This window comes from Anser brachyrhynchus (genome assembly GCF_964034855.1).
Source record: "Anser brachyrhynchus genome assembly, chromosome: 1".
Lineage (NCBI taxonomy): Eukaryota > Metazoa > Chordata > Aves > Anseriformes > Anatidae > Anser > Anser brachyrhynchus.
The window spans coordinates 123,512,309-123,529,286 of NC_137694.1; the positions used below are offsets into that span (position 1 = coordinate 123,512,309).

Sequence of the window (16,978 nt, forward strand, 5' to 3'; positions counted from 1 at the left end):
ATCCTCCAACTTCGGGTGGATAAAAACCTTTGCCACATATAGGTAATTTGTTTATGTTTTATCACAGCTATGTGGCAAAATTTGCACATTTTGATTTTCTGACCTAATGAGGCAGTCTTTTACTACCACAAACCAGACATCAGATTGAATAGAAACATTTGGGTTAGGCTTACATACAGTATCATCAGGGAGTCCAAGCTGTGAATGCATAGAAGAATTGTAAATGGAAAAATGACAGCCATCTGGTGTACGGAGTTACATTTTGGGGTCATTTGAGATGTTTTCAGGGACTGCAACTATGATATAGCAGTAATGATCTATTTTCTATTCATATCTTCCTATTCAGAACAAAAAAGTCAAAATGTTGTTATAGCTTGTAACTTAAGAAAACACTGTTTTAAAAGGAGTGTACTTCATTGGCAGAGTCTGCTATTGCTTGATAACACTGGCAAGAAGAAGCATAAGGCAGAAGTAAAAAAACTGGGGAGCAAATTGATGAAAATAGAATTCTGTGGTTCAAAAATATACGCACAAACATCCCGAAACCTGTGGGCTATAAGGATACATTAAAATAATATGTATCTACACATGTCTGTTATATATAAAGGATACAGAAGTATGAGGAAAATACTCCAAAATGTAGAATAGTTTTATGTGTATACACTTAGAGTATAGGGACATGCTCTCAGTGTTGAGCAAGGCCCCTTGAGCACAGTACAAGCGAACAGCTATCTTCTTTCATAATGCTACACTAAACAGCGCAGATGTTGACTTTTGATCTTGAAGCAAAATCAATTTCCAGTGGAGTTTTGCCTTTGACCTATGTAGAATCAGGATTTTTGCCTGTGATTTTATCAATTTATCCTTTCTGAAAGCCTTTGCTTTTTTTTTTTTTTCTTTCCCCTCTGCTCTAGCTATTATTTTTCTAATCCGGGATTATCAAAAATCACTTCAGCCTGAAGAAAATATGTATCTCTGTATAAAACCCGTTCAGTAGTAACAGCTCTCAATTATAGAAGAATAGAACAGGTTTCCTTTTAGAAGGCTTCTTCTCATGAGCTGTTTGTAAGAACTATTTATATTCTCTGCATAAACTCTGATTTTCTTGCAAAAACATTAAGGTTTCTCAACTGTGTTCCAAATTTCCTAGGGAGACGAAGATAAACAAGATCTATTCTCTGATATCAAACCACCTACGTGTTTTGTTTTTTTTTTTGCTTTTCAGTGGCCGCATTACCTGTAACAGTATCTGGTCCCTCAGCTTCTCCATATAACACCCTCTTTCCCCAAGTCAACCCCTCGCTGAGTAGTGGGGGCAGAGAGGCTTCAGTGATGTAGGAGGAGGGAAAAGACTATGGCAACCACAACAAAGTGAGAAGCTACTGAAGGCTCAATGCAGATGGGGTGGGAGAGGGGGTCCATGAGTGCTCTGGGCAGCCCTTCCAGCCCCTGAGCTGGACGGAAGTCAGGGAAAAAGGATTGGTGTCCAGTGTCCAGAAGATAAAGCTGTCCAAAACTAGGAGTCCCATGTGGGGTATGAATCCAAAGGTAGGCTACGGTATACAATATGGTATATTGTTTTTCCCATCAGCTGATTTGTAGCTAAATTTCATCCATGAAGTGATGGGTTGTGTGTGACAGAAGAGTTTTATGGTTCTTTTGGGTGCGGGAATGAAATGTTGCAGATCTTCTGGTGCAGATAGTTTACAGATTGTAGTGCTTCCTTTAAGAAGAGGTTGTTCTCTCCTTTCACTGAAAGTACTGGATTTCTGAATAGCAGTAAGTTTGTTTAGGTGTCAGGTAACCTAAGCAATGGTGCTTAAATGGTTAAGAGTATTTTTTGTTGCATCAGCTAATGATCCCAGTCAGGATTGTGCCTATAAGCAAATGAAGCCCTACAGTGGAGGCTGGGGAACAAAAGAACAGAAAAGCTTTTGATAAATGCCAAACAAAAATCGTTAAAAGTAACTGCCTTGGTGAAATAAGAATTTTCACAAATGTTTTGCTAGATGAGGCCTGTCCTTGTATTTCTGTGGTGCTGAAATACACAACAGAGGTGGAAGGAACTGCTCTTTGCAGTCTGCCCTTTTGCAGAGCAATGAAAAACAATTTCTGTAAGAGTGAGTAGATTGCAGTAATAATTGCTATTTCTTCCCAACTAAACTAAGAAATTGAGCAATGTGCTCTGACTCGTGCTAGAATCCTCTGTACTCTCTAACCATTATTTTATTGTGAATTATTAATTTATGTAACTGAGTAGGTTTACTCCTATTTTCTCTCTTTCATTTCTTGATTGCTTTTCATGCTCATGTCAATTTCTTCTAAGTTTTGAAGGCCTTGGGAACAGACACTGTCTCTACTCCTATGTTTTTACAATACCTGTTTTTCCAAGACATGGCTGTTACAGAGTTATCACAGTTAAAAAGAGTCATGTTATCATATTATCATGTATCATGTTATCGCTGTTACAAAGAGTAAACAGATAAATAATATGGAGATGATCATATCATCCCTATTTATAATTACTTACTAACCTTGTTCTGTGTTATGCTAGTGCCGGAATAAGCTTGCCATCATATACATTTTCAGTCATGCACAATTTCTGCCAAAATTTGCTTGAAAAACAGGTGAAAGAAAGAAAACATGCAACCTAGTGCTTGCTGTGCTGCTTGCGTAGGAAGTTTGAAATTGCCTTGTAGAAGTGCATCAACATGTTATTGTGGCATGAGGTGCTCTCAGCCCTGTTATAGGCACTAAGACATTCCCAGTACTGTAAATGGAGTATTCTGGAGAAAGTGCCCAGGTTGCATCTTGTGCATGCAATTAAAAAATAAAAAATAAAAAAATACCTGATGTCTTCCTTTCCAGCAGCCTATTTAAATTTATTAATTCTATTTTCTCTTGCAGCTGACACAGAAGAAAGTTTAGTAATTTTAACAGACCCATTTATGAATATGTCTAGTATATATGATGCTGCCTGTCAGCTCTGTTTGTCAGATCCACCATGAAATGTGGAGTGGCTTATAGAGAAGATATCCATATTCTTAGGAGAAGGGCATTCTTGTGGACTTCTGCTTATTTTTTTAAAGGTCAGGGGTGGCAAAAAAATGAGACTTTTCAGGCATGCTGACATCTTCATGTGAAATCAATGCGTACAGGTGTCTTGTTTTGTTTTGTTTTGATTTTTTTTCTTTTTTTAGCATCTGGATTTCCAGATCTCTACTTCTATTTTCTCTTACTTTTGAACTTTCAATTTTTGCAAAAAACACAACTGTCAAATTTGCCTTTTTGCTTCATTTGATGGTAGCATGCTAACTAGACAAATAAACTTTGTATTTAACACTTGTGTTGCACGTTTTTGGGAAAAAAAAGAAATCTTGAGAAAGGAAGTTCTTACTAAGGAACTGCACAGAGGTGTTAGCAGGACCCGGGACCATGAAGCTGGACCTTTCCAGCAATGATCCTGCCACTCTCAGTGCAGGATTCAAGGGGAGGGAAGAGTTGTGGTTCACCATGGTAAGTTTGGGAGAAGCCACCTTAAGTTCAGAGCATAGAGAAAGGTTCAGGCTCTGTCTATTCCCTCACAAACACCGCTGCACTGGACTGCTGTCCTGAAAACAGAGAAGAATGGTGCTTTTTTTTTTTTTTTTTACTTTTTTTTTTTTTTAGGAAGCTGCCGTACACATTCTGATTTCTTTTAAATTATTATTTTTTATGGTTCTTGCCTGCTGTTGAATGAATGAAGACTAAAATCTTTTTTTATCTATGAAGATTACAAGGTTTCTTCTAATTCATGGTTTTACACTGCACACAAAACAACAAAAACACAACCAACAGTTAAACTTAATGAAATCACCAGATTTTAGAGATCTTCAACTGCTTAAAACCAGTACCAGAGTAACCTGGAATGGAGTGGTGCTAAATATTTACTGTCTCCACACCTGCTGCCTTCTGGCTGTAATGGTTTTATGCTGCACTGTGCCTGACAGACCACACGCTCTACAGCCCAGCTTGAAATACTAGAATAAATCTTTCCTCGATCAACGCTTTGCCCCCTGCTTTCTCTCTACACGTTTCTAAAACCAGCCTGTTAGCTAGTAAAGGAACTTTGAATTCTTTTTGACACAGTCTTTAAAGTTGGATTAGGAGAATTTTCTAGGAGAATAACAGTAATGTAATAATCAGGTTAATTGGAATAATGAAGACAAAAAAAAAAAAAAAAAACAGAGAAGGAAAATGTTTGTTTCCCCCCAGCCTTACAGTTACGAAATAAAAACCACAACCCTTTCAGGCATGGAGCAAGCATGCTGGTGAAGTTTGCTGAAAGCCAGCAGATGGTGTTTAAGTTGGTTATGGCAATATGTGTTAACCACTTCTTTTAATTTAGAAAAGAAGAAAAAGGAGAGGGAGAGGGAATTGTACCTCTTCTATTTTATCTGCCTGTGAGAGCGAGGGAGGAATGCACTGCAAATGGCAATACACTGTCATATACCAAAAAGACGTAAGCTGGCTTCAGGGAAAAAACACGCGGAGTAGCAGGCGGCCTTTTTTCCTTAAGGACTTTAAGCCTGTTTGAATAGGACTGTAAGAGCAGGAAGAATAACCTCCCAGCCATACAGAAAGGCGAAAGGCGACTGCCCCCCAGGAGCTCCTCCTGCGCCCGGCGGGCGGCCGGCCGCCCGCAGCAGCCCTGCCTCGCAGAGATCCCGCATGACGCCGTCGGCCCGCTGCTGCCGGGGGGGCTGAAATCTCTGATGGGGAGGGAGCGTAATCAGGTAGATTGAGCCTGTGTAGGGAGGAACCATTTCTGCGACCAGGGAGGGCGTGCAGCAGGCGCTGGCTGCCAACCGCGGGCGGGTAGCGTGCTGTGGTACGAGGCAGCGAAACCAGGCGTAATTCTCCCATCGGCTCCTGGAAAGGTCGCGCTCCCCTCGCTCCCGTGAAGCTGGAGGCAGGTTACGTGTGTGCATTGCCTGCGCCGGGCAATGAGTCTCCCTCCAGGTTCTCCGTACTTGGCAGGATGTGTTAGAGAGAAGTACCTACAGGGAAATCAGCAAAAAGCTTCCCCATGAAGGTAGCAGGGCTCTGCCGTATCGGAAATGTCTGGTGATTCGTCGGGTGAGTAACAGCTGAAAGGCATACGGCAGACATTCGCAAGAAGGAGCAGCAGCAGTGCGACCCTAACGATAGCATTTAGGTCAGTTTGCTGCCTGCTGGGACAGCCCCGGCTCGCTGGGGCACAGGGTGCCTGCATGGGGTGGGATGCGGGAAGTTTGTGCAAGGGACTCCCAGGTGAGGGGCAGAGCGGCAGGGAGCTGGCCGAGGGGAAGAGCGAGCTCGGTTCTGTCAGATGGCCCTGCCTTGCCTAACTTTTGTTTGGTCGGATTCACAACTGCTTGCAGAATATCAACAGGGTGTTAATATGGGAGGGAAAAACAAGCAAACTTTTGCATACAGACTTTTTTTTTTCCCATGATGATGGACAGTACGTTGTGTTCAAATGACAGTGCTAAGTGTTTGCATGGTTGTAGGTAACAGATGCTGCCTGATCAAGGATTTCATTGCTGTACTAAATGAACTCCTCGTTATGAACGACAGCAGAAGGATGTAAAGTTCACTGCAAACAAATTTGGACACGGTCAAATGAATTACTGTACTGGTAATATAGAAATAGGTTGAAAAGTGGGCCATCAGGCAAAAACAACCTTGCGTTCAGTCTAGGGTAATTGCATAGACTTGTCTGTGGAGGATTGATTTGGAAAAGTAGCTGAAGAAACTTCATATCTTTCAAGCCATTTGGAAATAAATCTTGAGAGAATACTTGACTGTATATATGTAGTACAGTGCCTCACTAAGGAAAAAAAAAAAAGAATGCTAGCTTCTGTTATAAATAGGTACCTTGATACTTTATAACAAGTATTATTCTATCCTTCCTCCTAAAAATAAAAGGAGAATATGTATTTTCTCTGAAACAAGCAGTATTTCAATGTCTCATGAAGAAAAATAACAATAATAAAAAAGACATGTTTCAAAACTGAAGTATTTTCAGCGCATTTCAAAACTAATTTTATTTTCCCACTTTTGCACCCTTTCCTAACTTGGAGGTATAAATAATGGTTTTTCTATCATATGGCTGTATAGTGTTGTCATATTGGCTGTTTTTATAAATCTATTTTTATTGGATTGATTAAAATGCAATTCCCCATTATTAAATTACTTTTATTAGTCTTCTGTTTAAAAGAAAAATGTTTTGGTCTTATTTCTATTATTTCAACATTTGAGCTTTATTCATAAGACACATTTCTCCAAAAACTACAGAGGCCAGTTAATGGTTTATGAGTTCAAGCTGAGTTGAATATAGCTAAGCTCTGTCTTGCTTGACATTTCATCAAAAGCTGTGTTGATTTGCAATGTTTACGGACCTATTTATTGAACCTTCACAGCTTGAACTATGCCACCAAGCTTGTTGACATTGCTGAGTTTACCTCTTGGTGCTTGTGCAATCTCAGAAGAAAAGTTTAGAGCAAATGAGTTATAACAAACTTGTCACAGTTCATAAAATATGTAGTTAGAACAATGAAGTTGATCTTCTTGTTCATTGACTGCAAAACATTAGAGAAATCTGAGTAGTCTACTGCAATCTCATCTGGGTAGGTGAGCGTATGTCCTTCTCTGCTATATTAGCTTCCAGATTTGACTGTAGCTTCTCAAGTGCGTTAAAAGGCAGCTCCTAAATGGAACAAATATTTTCAGTTCATAAGACTATTTATATTTGAAAACAAAATCCAACCATATTGCAGCACAAAATAACATCATTATCTTACTTCCGTATATGTCTTACATTGTGAGGAGTGATCTGTCAAATAAGCAAAAAACAAATTGAATCAGAGGCTCATAAACACCATAAAAATCATTCAGCTTTAAACAACAAGTGCATCCCATGCTCTGTGTTACTCTCCTGAACATCCTGTCTGCATAGCCCCTATTTTTAGACAATAAAATAAGATACATTTTGCTATATAATCCACTACTAATACTGGATCAATAGTGCACATTATCGTGGTTTCAGACACTTCTCTATGTAGCTTGAACAGAAATAGATCAAAGATAGTGCAACTGCCTGGCATCTCTGCAAAAGCAACAGAAAACTATGTACTGTTTATTCAACAACGGTAAAACGGATAGTTTAAGAAGTCTTGGATTAAGTTGTTTTTTGTTTTTGTTTTTGTTTTTTTTTAGTTGCAGGGGAAGCTGTTTTCCCATGTGAACATTCTCATAGCTATCATTAACTGGGTTAACATGGTTGTTCATTTTCTTTTTAGAACTGTGCGTATGCAGCTAGGGATAAACATCCAAAAGGGGAATTGCATATATACCCATATATATATATAAATATGGGAGAATTTTTCCATGTAGTTGAATGGGCTTTGATTGGGCTCTTGGTTCCTTTTCAACAATGAATGAATAAAGAGTTTATGTTTTTCAAATAAGAAGTAATTGCTTATTGATTGTTAAATGCAAATTGTGTTCTATGGGCACAATCAGAAAAAAAAAAAAGAAAGAAAAAAGAGAAATATGCTGGAGTGGTAGTGGTGGTAATGTTTGCTTTGCTTAACTATGGCTATGTAACTTAGCCTGCTGAATTATCTGCGTAGACTCACTAGGCTCAGGTTCTGGACAATAGTGAGCAATAAACTCTTTCTGCAAGGAAGTCCAAGCAAGAAATTAACGTTGGTGTCTTGTTTCCTCAATTGCCTGTGCATTAGCAGATTAGCCTTCTCACTTAAATGCTTGACTTTGGTTACTGAGAAAGCCCCAATATATTTGTTATAACCTTTGTATGTATAACTACAAGCTGTTGCCATCTGATTAGAACATGCTTATGTAAGCAGTTACATAAAATACATGCATTTTTAAGAATGTTTTCAAAGTGAACAGCTCTCATAGTTAACACTCTGTTTCTTAAACTTATGGATGAAATGTGGTTTGGAGAGGGCATTCAAACTGACAAAAATTCATCACAGGAAATTCTGAAGTTAAAGGTGGTCTGTGTGCATGCGAGGGGCAACTGAAGGGAATCTGGCAATTGAAACCCACAAATGCTGGAAGTGTCTTAAAATACTTGATCTTCCTCTGTCACTTGTTGACTAGATTTGACTAAAAAAGTGATACATATTTTTCTGTTTACTGTATTCCTAACAGAATGAAGAACTTATGAAAATTTCTCTCTTATGTAAGTTTTATTAAGACCATCTTAAGCAATCAGTATTTAAATTATCATAAATTGATAGTTCTCAAATGCAGTGTTCAGCTTTTCTCCCAGTTCAGCCCTGCTTTTTGCCAGGTACTTGATGTATCCACTTCCATTGTGGCAGATGGGGAGTTTCCATCTCAATACTCATTATAGGAATAAATATTCTTACCAAAATATCTTACTAATTAAAAGGAAATTCTAATCATTCCAAGGTGGTTTTGACTTTGGTTTGTTTAATAGTTAACCTTTTATGCCCAGCTAAGTATAGTGATGATAGATGCAGGTGAAGTTTCAGAGGAAAACGTTTTCTTTTATGCAGTCTACTCCTCATCCGTAGGAGTAGGACGTCCATCCCATACAATTCAATTTTAAAGTAAAGATTATATTGCATGTTAGAAAGCATCAGTTCAGACAGGTCATAAATACAAGCACATTCAGTGCGTAGTTTAGGTGAAAGGATATTCTGTTGTTACTGAACTAGCTTCTCAAAGGTTATAATAAAAAGGCCAGGCTATCATTTTATCATTAAAAAGTAATGGAGATAGTCAAGGCTGATCCTCAGCACTTTTTTTTTCTTTTTTTTTTTTTTCTCAAGGCAATTTCTCTGTGCGTACAAAAGTAGATTTAAGAAATTCACTTTCAATAAAAAATAAAGGGACAAGAATACTGTTATGGACCTGTTTAGCAAAACAGACTAATACTGACAATAGGTTGTTTTTAGGACTACTCTAGATCAAGGGAATGAAAGAAACTTCCTGAAATATTTGATTTCCTGTGAATAAAATTTAATCAGCCTAAGAGAATAATTGCCTGCCTGTTTCAGACGACGATATGGGATGAGGGGGAGTAAGCAAGTTTCTTGAGGAAAATGTGAAATAAAATTATGAAAATAAGTAATTGGAGGATGATTTTTCTGACTACCTCTGTGGTACAGAAAGAAATGAAAGGAAAGGAAAGGAAAAGTAATATGGGGAAAAAAAAAAAAAAAAGAAAGCACCAAACAATAGCTTCTCTAACTTTTTTGACAGAGATAACTATCTGTCTTCAGGCAACTTGCCATCATGCCAGTTTCATACCCATTGTAGTGAATAAAGGCATAAGTTCTCTTTTGTACAGTATTTAAAATATAAATGATTCAGGCAGAGCATGTTCTTTCTACCCTTTTTATGTCGTCTAGAACAGTAGACACCAAGGACCTTAAGTGCTAGTAGAAAGCGCAAACATTATGAATAATGCAACATACAATTTATAAAAGAATAGCCACCTCAAAATCCCGGTAAGGAAAAACTGGTAAGAATGGGATGGGCTATGAAAACTTGACTAGAATATATAAAATGGATACATGGTTTTCCAGGATGGTAACAAGGGAATCTTCTAGTTGTGGATCTTCTGCTGACAAGTTCAAGCATATATAATTCATTTATTTGTTTGATTAGGTTATTTTACATTTTTATGAGGCTTTTTTTTAATTTACTCATTTTTATGTTATTTTTATTTTTTATAATCTCTGTCTAAATCTTTCTGAGATAAAAATACCAACATAATAAGATGAAGTCATCTGAAAGAAAACTGGGTGGCCATGCATAACCTTAAATGAAGACATACTGCTCTTTTACAAGTGGTCTACTTGAAATCTTTTCATAACTGTGCTATAGCAATGTTATAGTTTTGAGATGTGTTCTTTCATTGCTGAGAACCACAGTCAGTGGAAGATGCCTGATCACATTACTTCAATGTAGTGTCTAGAAGTAATCTAGAAATTAAAATCCTTTGCTCTCACTTCTTTTCTCCACTGGTCTGCTGAAAACTGTTGCTTTTGAGAAGACAAATGTAAAGCCTCTTTGTTCATCCAGGATTTGTTCTGAGAAGGTAGTGTTAGGTCACAGGAGGCTATGTTTAGAGCCAGGTTTCTGGGTTAATCTCTACATTTATAATATCAGCTGATTTTGTTTATACTTTTTATACATGCCTTCAGACTGAAACAAAAATTCAAAAAAAGATGTGTACATCAGTGAAGAGCCTGTTAGCATTTTTTTAATCTCAGAATGTCCTGAGTTATTCAGAAATGATGAGGATTAAGCAAAATGCTCCTTGGTAGAATTAACTGTGACCCAGAAAAAAACTAAAGGAGCACAAATACATAGGGAAGAGATTATGAATTTGGTTGTCAATATGATTAATATGTTTGTCACCTCTAGACAGGAATAATTGGTAATTACTGGAAATTGGATGGAGCCTCTTAACCCTGGACATTCCTTTCTTTCTAAATGTTTCAGAAAATTTAGATTGTGGTTCTATCATTTAAACTATGCACTACATAATATGTATTTATTGCCTCTTCTAGATTCAATGCTTTAAACAAAAATATTAACCAGATTAATTCCTTGTTAAAATACAGTCTTTATCGTGTGCAACAGATCTGACTGTGATCTCCACTGACTTTTTCTTCAGCTCAGGAGTCATACAAGCTCCAAGCAGCTGCTCTGAAAAGCTGTAAATTGGATTGCCGTGATGATGGCTGGTCCTGCTCTTTCCTCTCCCAGTCCTGCTGGGAGCTGGTCCTGCTCTTTCCTCTCCCAGTCCTCCGTTCAACAAGGGCCTGCTTTGGGTGGGTAGTGGGATATGAAGATGCTGCTCATCTGCCAACAAACCTGTGTCCTAGTCACTCTGGTCCATGGTTTGGACTTTTGCCAACCAGCACAGTTGAACGGGACAGCGGAGGGGCGAGCAGGGCAGTGGTAAGACTGAGAACCATTCAGAAATCCCCAAGAGTCACTCAAATCCTCTTAGCTTTTCCACATGCTGGACACAAAACGTATGGCCTCTCAGAAGTTGGGACCTTTCCAGCAACAAAATTCAATTTTGTGTCAGTGATGAGAAGAAAATAAATTACTTTATCCCTCATCTTTGGAGAGCGGAAAATAAATCTTGGTTGTATTCCTGAAAATCTTTTGAGTCAGCTTCATCAGATCTAGTAGAGAACTGAAGACTTACAGACAAATCAAATTACATTTTTCTTTTTTTTTTTTTTGGTGATTTGTCTTTCCTGTGGAAGGTTGAGTTTTCTGAGCAGTGAGTTCCCCAACTTACTAGAGTCATATTTTATCATCTTGATGAAATTTCCACAATCTCAGAGAGATCTTCATTGCATAACTAATTCAAAGCTTGTTAGTGTGCTGCATTGCCACGTAGCTGTGGATGTGTCAACAGAGGTCTGTGACAAAAGGAGATCCGAGGAGCAAAGCCCTCAGAGATGTCAGTAAGATCACTATGGATTATGTTTAGAGTAGTGTGATAGTACTTTCCTGGGAGCATTGACAATTAAATTCTTAACTATTTATGAAGTGCAGCTGGCAAAATTTTGTAACATTTTGTATTGGAGTGATTGAAATCCTAGGAAACTGAGCAAGCTCTTCAGTGTCAAACAGGTGAATTTCTCTAGATTTTTAGCATGTTTTCTGCTTCAGCTGGGTTTATACAATTCATTTCCATTTTTTGACCTAGCAAAAGGAATCAGGTAAACACTATTCAGGGTAAACCTACTATTGTCCTCATGTGAATTATTTAAATACTTATGGAGAATTGGTATTGGCAAGTAGTAAGTTCCATCTCCTCATAACAACACAGTAGATGTTCTGGTGACTTGTAGTACGAGTTGTCAATTAATCTACTGTATTTTGTGGAAGCAGAAGGACTATTTAAACATGTTGAAATATCTTTTGGTTATGAGAAGTTTTTCTACCATTCTCTTTCTTTGGAAATGAAAAGAAAGATAATTTATTTTCAGATAGTAGAAGAAAAATTGTTTGTAGAATTTTAGTAGCATGGTAAAATTGTGTCATGAGGGCAGGTCAGCAGCACACAATCAAAAAGTGATGCTTCCTCTCAAGTCAGCTCTCCTGAGACTCACCTGGATAGCGGTCTCTGCTTTTGGGATTCCCCACAGACACTGGCATACTGGAGCAAGTCCAGATCATTGGGGGCTGGAGCACGTAGCATCGAGGAGCTGGACTGATTCAACTTTCACAAATACAGCCAGGGGATGGAGGAAGGGAGGGCCAACTACAACTACCTAACTGGAGGTTTGTAGAGAACAGGGAGTCAGATGCTTCTCAGAGGTAAACAGTGATAGGAAAAGAGGAATGGAACATGAGCTGAAAGAAGGCAAATTCAGGTCAGGTATAAGGAAAATGTATTCTCAATGATCGGTCACTGGAACAGCTTGTACAGAGATGTCATGGTTTGTCCTTTCTTAGAGATGTTCAAAACACAAGCGAACAAAGAACTGAGCAATCTGCTTTTGCTGACCCTTCTCTGCAGAGGGGACTTGGACCCGGGAACCTGAGGAGGTCCCTTCCAGCCTCCACTATTCTGCATTCTTGGTACAGTGTTCATATTAAAACTTTAAAACTGGCATTTTTTTGGGGGGGATGAATGCAAACTCTTAGAACAATAATGCAAATTCTGTGTCTTTTTACTAATCGATATATTTCTGGATTGAGTGAAGAAAATTGTGAGGATAAAAAAAAGTCTGAAAATCAAATAGCTCTTCATAAAGCTGCTTATGATGCTAGCATGCTTATTCACTTTTATTTTATTTATTTATTTTAAGAAGTCAAGGACATTTCAGTCTCAGGCACGTTTTGAAGCAAAATTTCCAGTTATGAGGAAGAAAGGATAAATAACTGTTTTTTAAAATATTTATAAAAAATGTTTATCAAATTCTGTGATTACTTACTATTTCTACTTTGCTCAAGTACTAAAACTGGTTTAAGTATGATCAGAACGTTCAAAATAGAGGAATGAGTGTGTGACAGTGGGCAGTAAATCTTTCTGTGTGAGGACAGACATCACTGGTCTGCATTATGTTGAATCTTAGGAGCTTAACCCAGATTAGTGTCCTCAGCAAAGGCAAACATTTTGTAAGGGAAAGGCTTTGAAAGAAATCTGTTACCAAAGTCTTCATCTTTTAATTTTAGTTAGTTAGCAGCTGGTGCCCAGTCTAGCTAATTGCGTTATAATGGTTTTATGCTGAACCAGATGCTAAAGGGATAACATTTTTCTTTCCCGGATAGGAATGAAAAGCAAGAGCAATGAAAGAAAAGCAAGGAAAGATAGAGCAATGCAGTCTCTATTATGTTTAGAATTCTGCTCTGTGGTTGTCCCTGTGTTAAGCTATGCCACAAAAAAAACACAGGTACTAGATTCTGGTTTTATATTAAATAAAATAAAATCATTTTGAAACTCCTTGGGAAATAGAAACAATAAGATCTAATTGGCAGAATTTTGTCAGCGACTTAATTAATAAATATTTCAACCTTTTTTCTATAAGGGAAAATGATTTATGTCCCATCATTACAAATGCTTGCTATAATGCACTAGCTTGATTCCTTTCCTATTTATTTGTCTTTATTAAGTTCTTTATATCTGCATGGCTAGACCTATGCAGTGGTCTAATTTGTTATGTTGCATAGAATAGTTTTATGAGAAGGATGCAATCTGTCTTTATGGCTAATTGCAGGGGCAATCATAACTCATAAAGCCTATGATCAGATTATGAGTTTCCTCAGGAAACTCCATCCGTGCCAGCATCTTATTTAAAATGAAAAAAAAAAAAAAAAGACTGGAGTTCTGTTGCGTTTTCAGTCAGTGCAGTTTTGCTGTTACTGAGGAAATCTACAAGTCTACTTCCTTTCATATGTGATTGTTCTATATGCCCTGTTTGGGAGCAAAGTAATGTTGTAACAGCTCATTTAAAAAGCTTAAAGAGTACTTCTAAATTTGAAATCAGAAAAATAATTTTGACTAAATGGAACTTTAAAATTAATAATCACCTGCTATTAAAATAATATCAGTAGATAGCATCTCAGCCATTTTAATTATTTTATCTTACTACAGAGATCATGCAAAGTATAATTTATTAATAGTTGTACTGCTTTCCTTTGCATAGTAACGCAGTAGAATAGTTTATAATTATTTTTAAGAGGTATCTGACCTTATTAACAGGAAAAAAAGAAGTTATTACTAAAATGCTTTTGTCTGTTCATTGGTGTGCTAATTTGAGGCTATCGGGCTCAGTATTATGTAGAATTTACAATGCTTCCTGTAATCTTAAATTTAAAACCTATAAAAGGGCATCAGTTATTTCACCAAAATGGTTTTGTATGTCTTCTTTTAAATTAACTGCTGGCTAAAGAGAATGAGTTTTGCTTATGAGACTAGTGGGCATTTAGAGCATATTGAACATTTACAGAATACGTTTCCTGGTAGTGCCTGAGCACCTAAGTGTTAGCCCTATGGTTTTCAGGTCAGGTCAGATACCAACTAAACCTTTATTAGAAACAAGGCTTATCACTGGTGTTAAAGATGAATAGTTGTGTTGTTGTTTTTTTTTCCGTTGTTGTTTTGTGTCTTTGGGGGGAGAATTGGAGTTGGCAAATTAATTTAGAGTAAAGCTTGTCTCAGTTGTTTGCATAATGGCCTAGTGATGATCAGCTACCAACGCTCCAATTCTGTCCATGACTACTTCGAACAGCAATTAACCTGCTGCTTGTGTAAACAAGTAGGAAACATTCAAATAATGACAGAATAGCCCCTGCTAACGTCATTATTACACTACATTACTCTTCACTCACCTCTTTTTAAAGCTGTGACAAGATCTCTGTGCTCCAGCTTCACAAACTCACATGTTGAAAGAGTGTTTGAAGCTTTCTGAAAGGTGCTTTCGCTTTCTGAATTGTGACTGTTGGCTGAAACTCTTGGCAAGCACCCAAGCTGATGGCAGGGGAGGGCAGAGAGGGTGGTATTGGGACTTTTCACTTATGTTAGGGGAATTCAGCTTCAGATATAGACCCCAAACATAAACATTTTGTCTTCCATTACAGTCAGTGGAGGTCTTGGACTGGATTCAGTTGCACACACCTAAGTACTTAATGTTGTTTTAAGCAGGGCGAGTTGTACCTGCCTGGCCCCAGCTGTCACTGCAGGGGGATGAGGCTTTCATGTGCCCCCATCCTGTATGCAAATCCTGTGAAGGTGCCAGTGGTCCCATGGCACCGCAGAGCACCAGCTCTCTGAGCATACCCAAGGGAAGCCATCAATAGGAAATGCAGTCTCAGAGCCTGGAAAGCAGCCTTAAAACAAGCACTTAGTGGCTGTTCAGCTCCCTTGGGACTCAGCAGATGCTGTTGCTGGGGTCTTGGTTTATGTGCCAGCACAGAGTCATTTCATGCTGTTTGAGATGCTGTAGCATCTCCTGGTTGGCTTCCAAATGCTCATGCAGAAGAGCACATCACTGCCAGGTCCTCTGTTACAAGTGCAGTGAGCCCATCTAAGATCTCTCCAGTGCACTAGGTGCTTAAGTGGGGACAACATTCTTTATAGTCTAGGCATCTTCATCATGTCTAATGAGTTTTTAGGTACTTCTAGAGTGGACACCTAAATTAAGGGTCTAATTTCAAACTCAATCCCACTCCTCGAGTTGTTTTCTTCAGTTTTAAGAAGAAACGTTTTTCTCTGATTTATTTTCGTGTGACTGGAAACTTGTAGTGCAAATTTTCAGTCATAATTTAGGGTAGCTTTTTTCTATTTCTCAGTTTGCAAGCCAAAAAAAGAGAAAGGGAGAAGAGGGGAAAAAGGGCAAGTGAGCAAGAAAAAATACATAAACCTGTACATGAGTTTTTGGGAAAAAAATCCTTGAATAGAACGAAACCTTTCCATACCTGTATAGCACAAATAATATCAACACGCCTCGTGTCTTACCTCTTCTTCTTATAAGTAAAACAGTTTAATTATCATTTCTCCCCACGAAGCAACTAGCCTACAGTTAAATGCTATGAATAGCCCTTATCCCTCATGAATGAGAATTCCCTCCTGCTATTAGTAACTGTCAACATGCATGATTGTTTCTGCAGTAAAAGTCTTGGTAGAGTTCCTCATTAATTAGTTTGTGTACAAACATGACTCTACCTCTGCCAGTGGGAATAATGGGATGCCGTTACAGGTAAAGCCAGAGAAGATCTGACTAAAGTAGATGAATCTTCATTACAGCCTCACCATATGACCTTTATCAGTATCTCAAGCTTCATTATGCACACAAGGTTGTTGCCACAGATTTGTAGTGATTGCTTCAGATACTTAAGTTTTTCAGTTATATGGATAGACAGTTCATTTTCATAGATTCTACTTTTCACCAGAATTTATTCTACATTTTTCAAAAGTTGTCTTGCATAGCCAAGAATTGACAATTCACACTTGGTATATAACTATACATGATAGTGTGCAGCTAGTCTTTCTATAGCCAAGTAGTTTAGTAACCAGTAATTTTTCAGAATTAGATATTAAAATTGGTAGATCCCATGCCTTTTCTTTTTAAGGTGTATTCTGATAGTCATTATCCTTGATGCAATACAAAAGAAAAAAAAATCCTACAGGAAGAGTAAATAGTTTGACTGGGACAAGTGTCAATGTAATGTCATGGTATTTATGTCAGCATTTCCTCCAAGTAATGGGTGTCCATCATAACTACTTACAAGATTACCTTGAAAACTCAAAGGAGTATTTGTTTCTTAGGCTTCAGCTATGCTGTATTGTCACCAAGATATTGGATCCTGCTCAGATCTAAGCATGCTTGTTCCTATGTGATTCTTCCAAGTGTCACTTTTTGCTCAGACTGGGAGATAGGTGGCATCCCTACCTGAGAAGCCTTTGATTTCAGAAGGCTTT

The 16,978-nt window shown here is 38.0% G+C and overlaps 1 protein-coding gene across 21 annotated transcripts in view; it reads left to right on the forward strand.

Annotated features, from left to right (window-relative positions):
• Window positions 1–16,978, forward strand: part of DMD (dystrophin) — a 1,241,121-nt gene that overhangs the window by 225,158 nt on the left and 998,985 nt on the right. The window contains exon 1 of one of the 21 annotated variants that reach the window (XM_080576248.1): window positions 3,142–5,118. The exons of 18 other annotated variants lie outside the window; for them this stretch is intronic. In XM_080576248.1, the coding sequence (XP_080432374.1) occupies window positions 5,100–5,118 (19 nt within the window). In that variant the 5' untranslated portion in view covers window positions 3,142–5,099. Of the gene's footprint in view, window positions 1–3,141; window positions 5,119–5,179; window positions 5,198–16,978 lie in introns of those variants that run through there. 2 more of the 21 variants (XM_080576225.1, XM_080576228.1) reach the window with 2 other exon arrangements.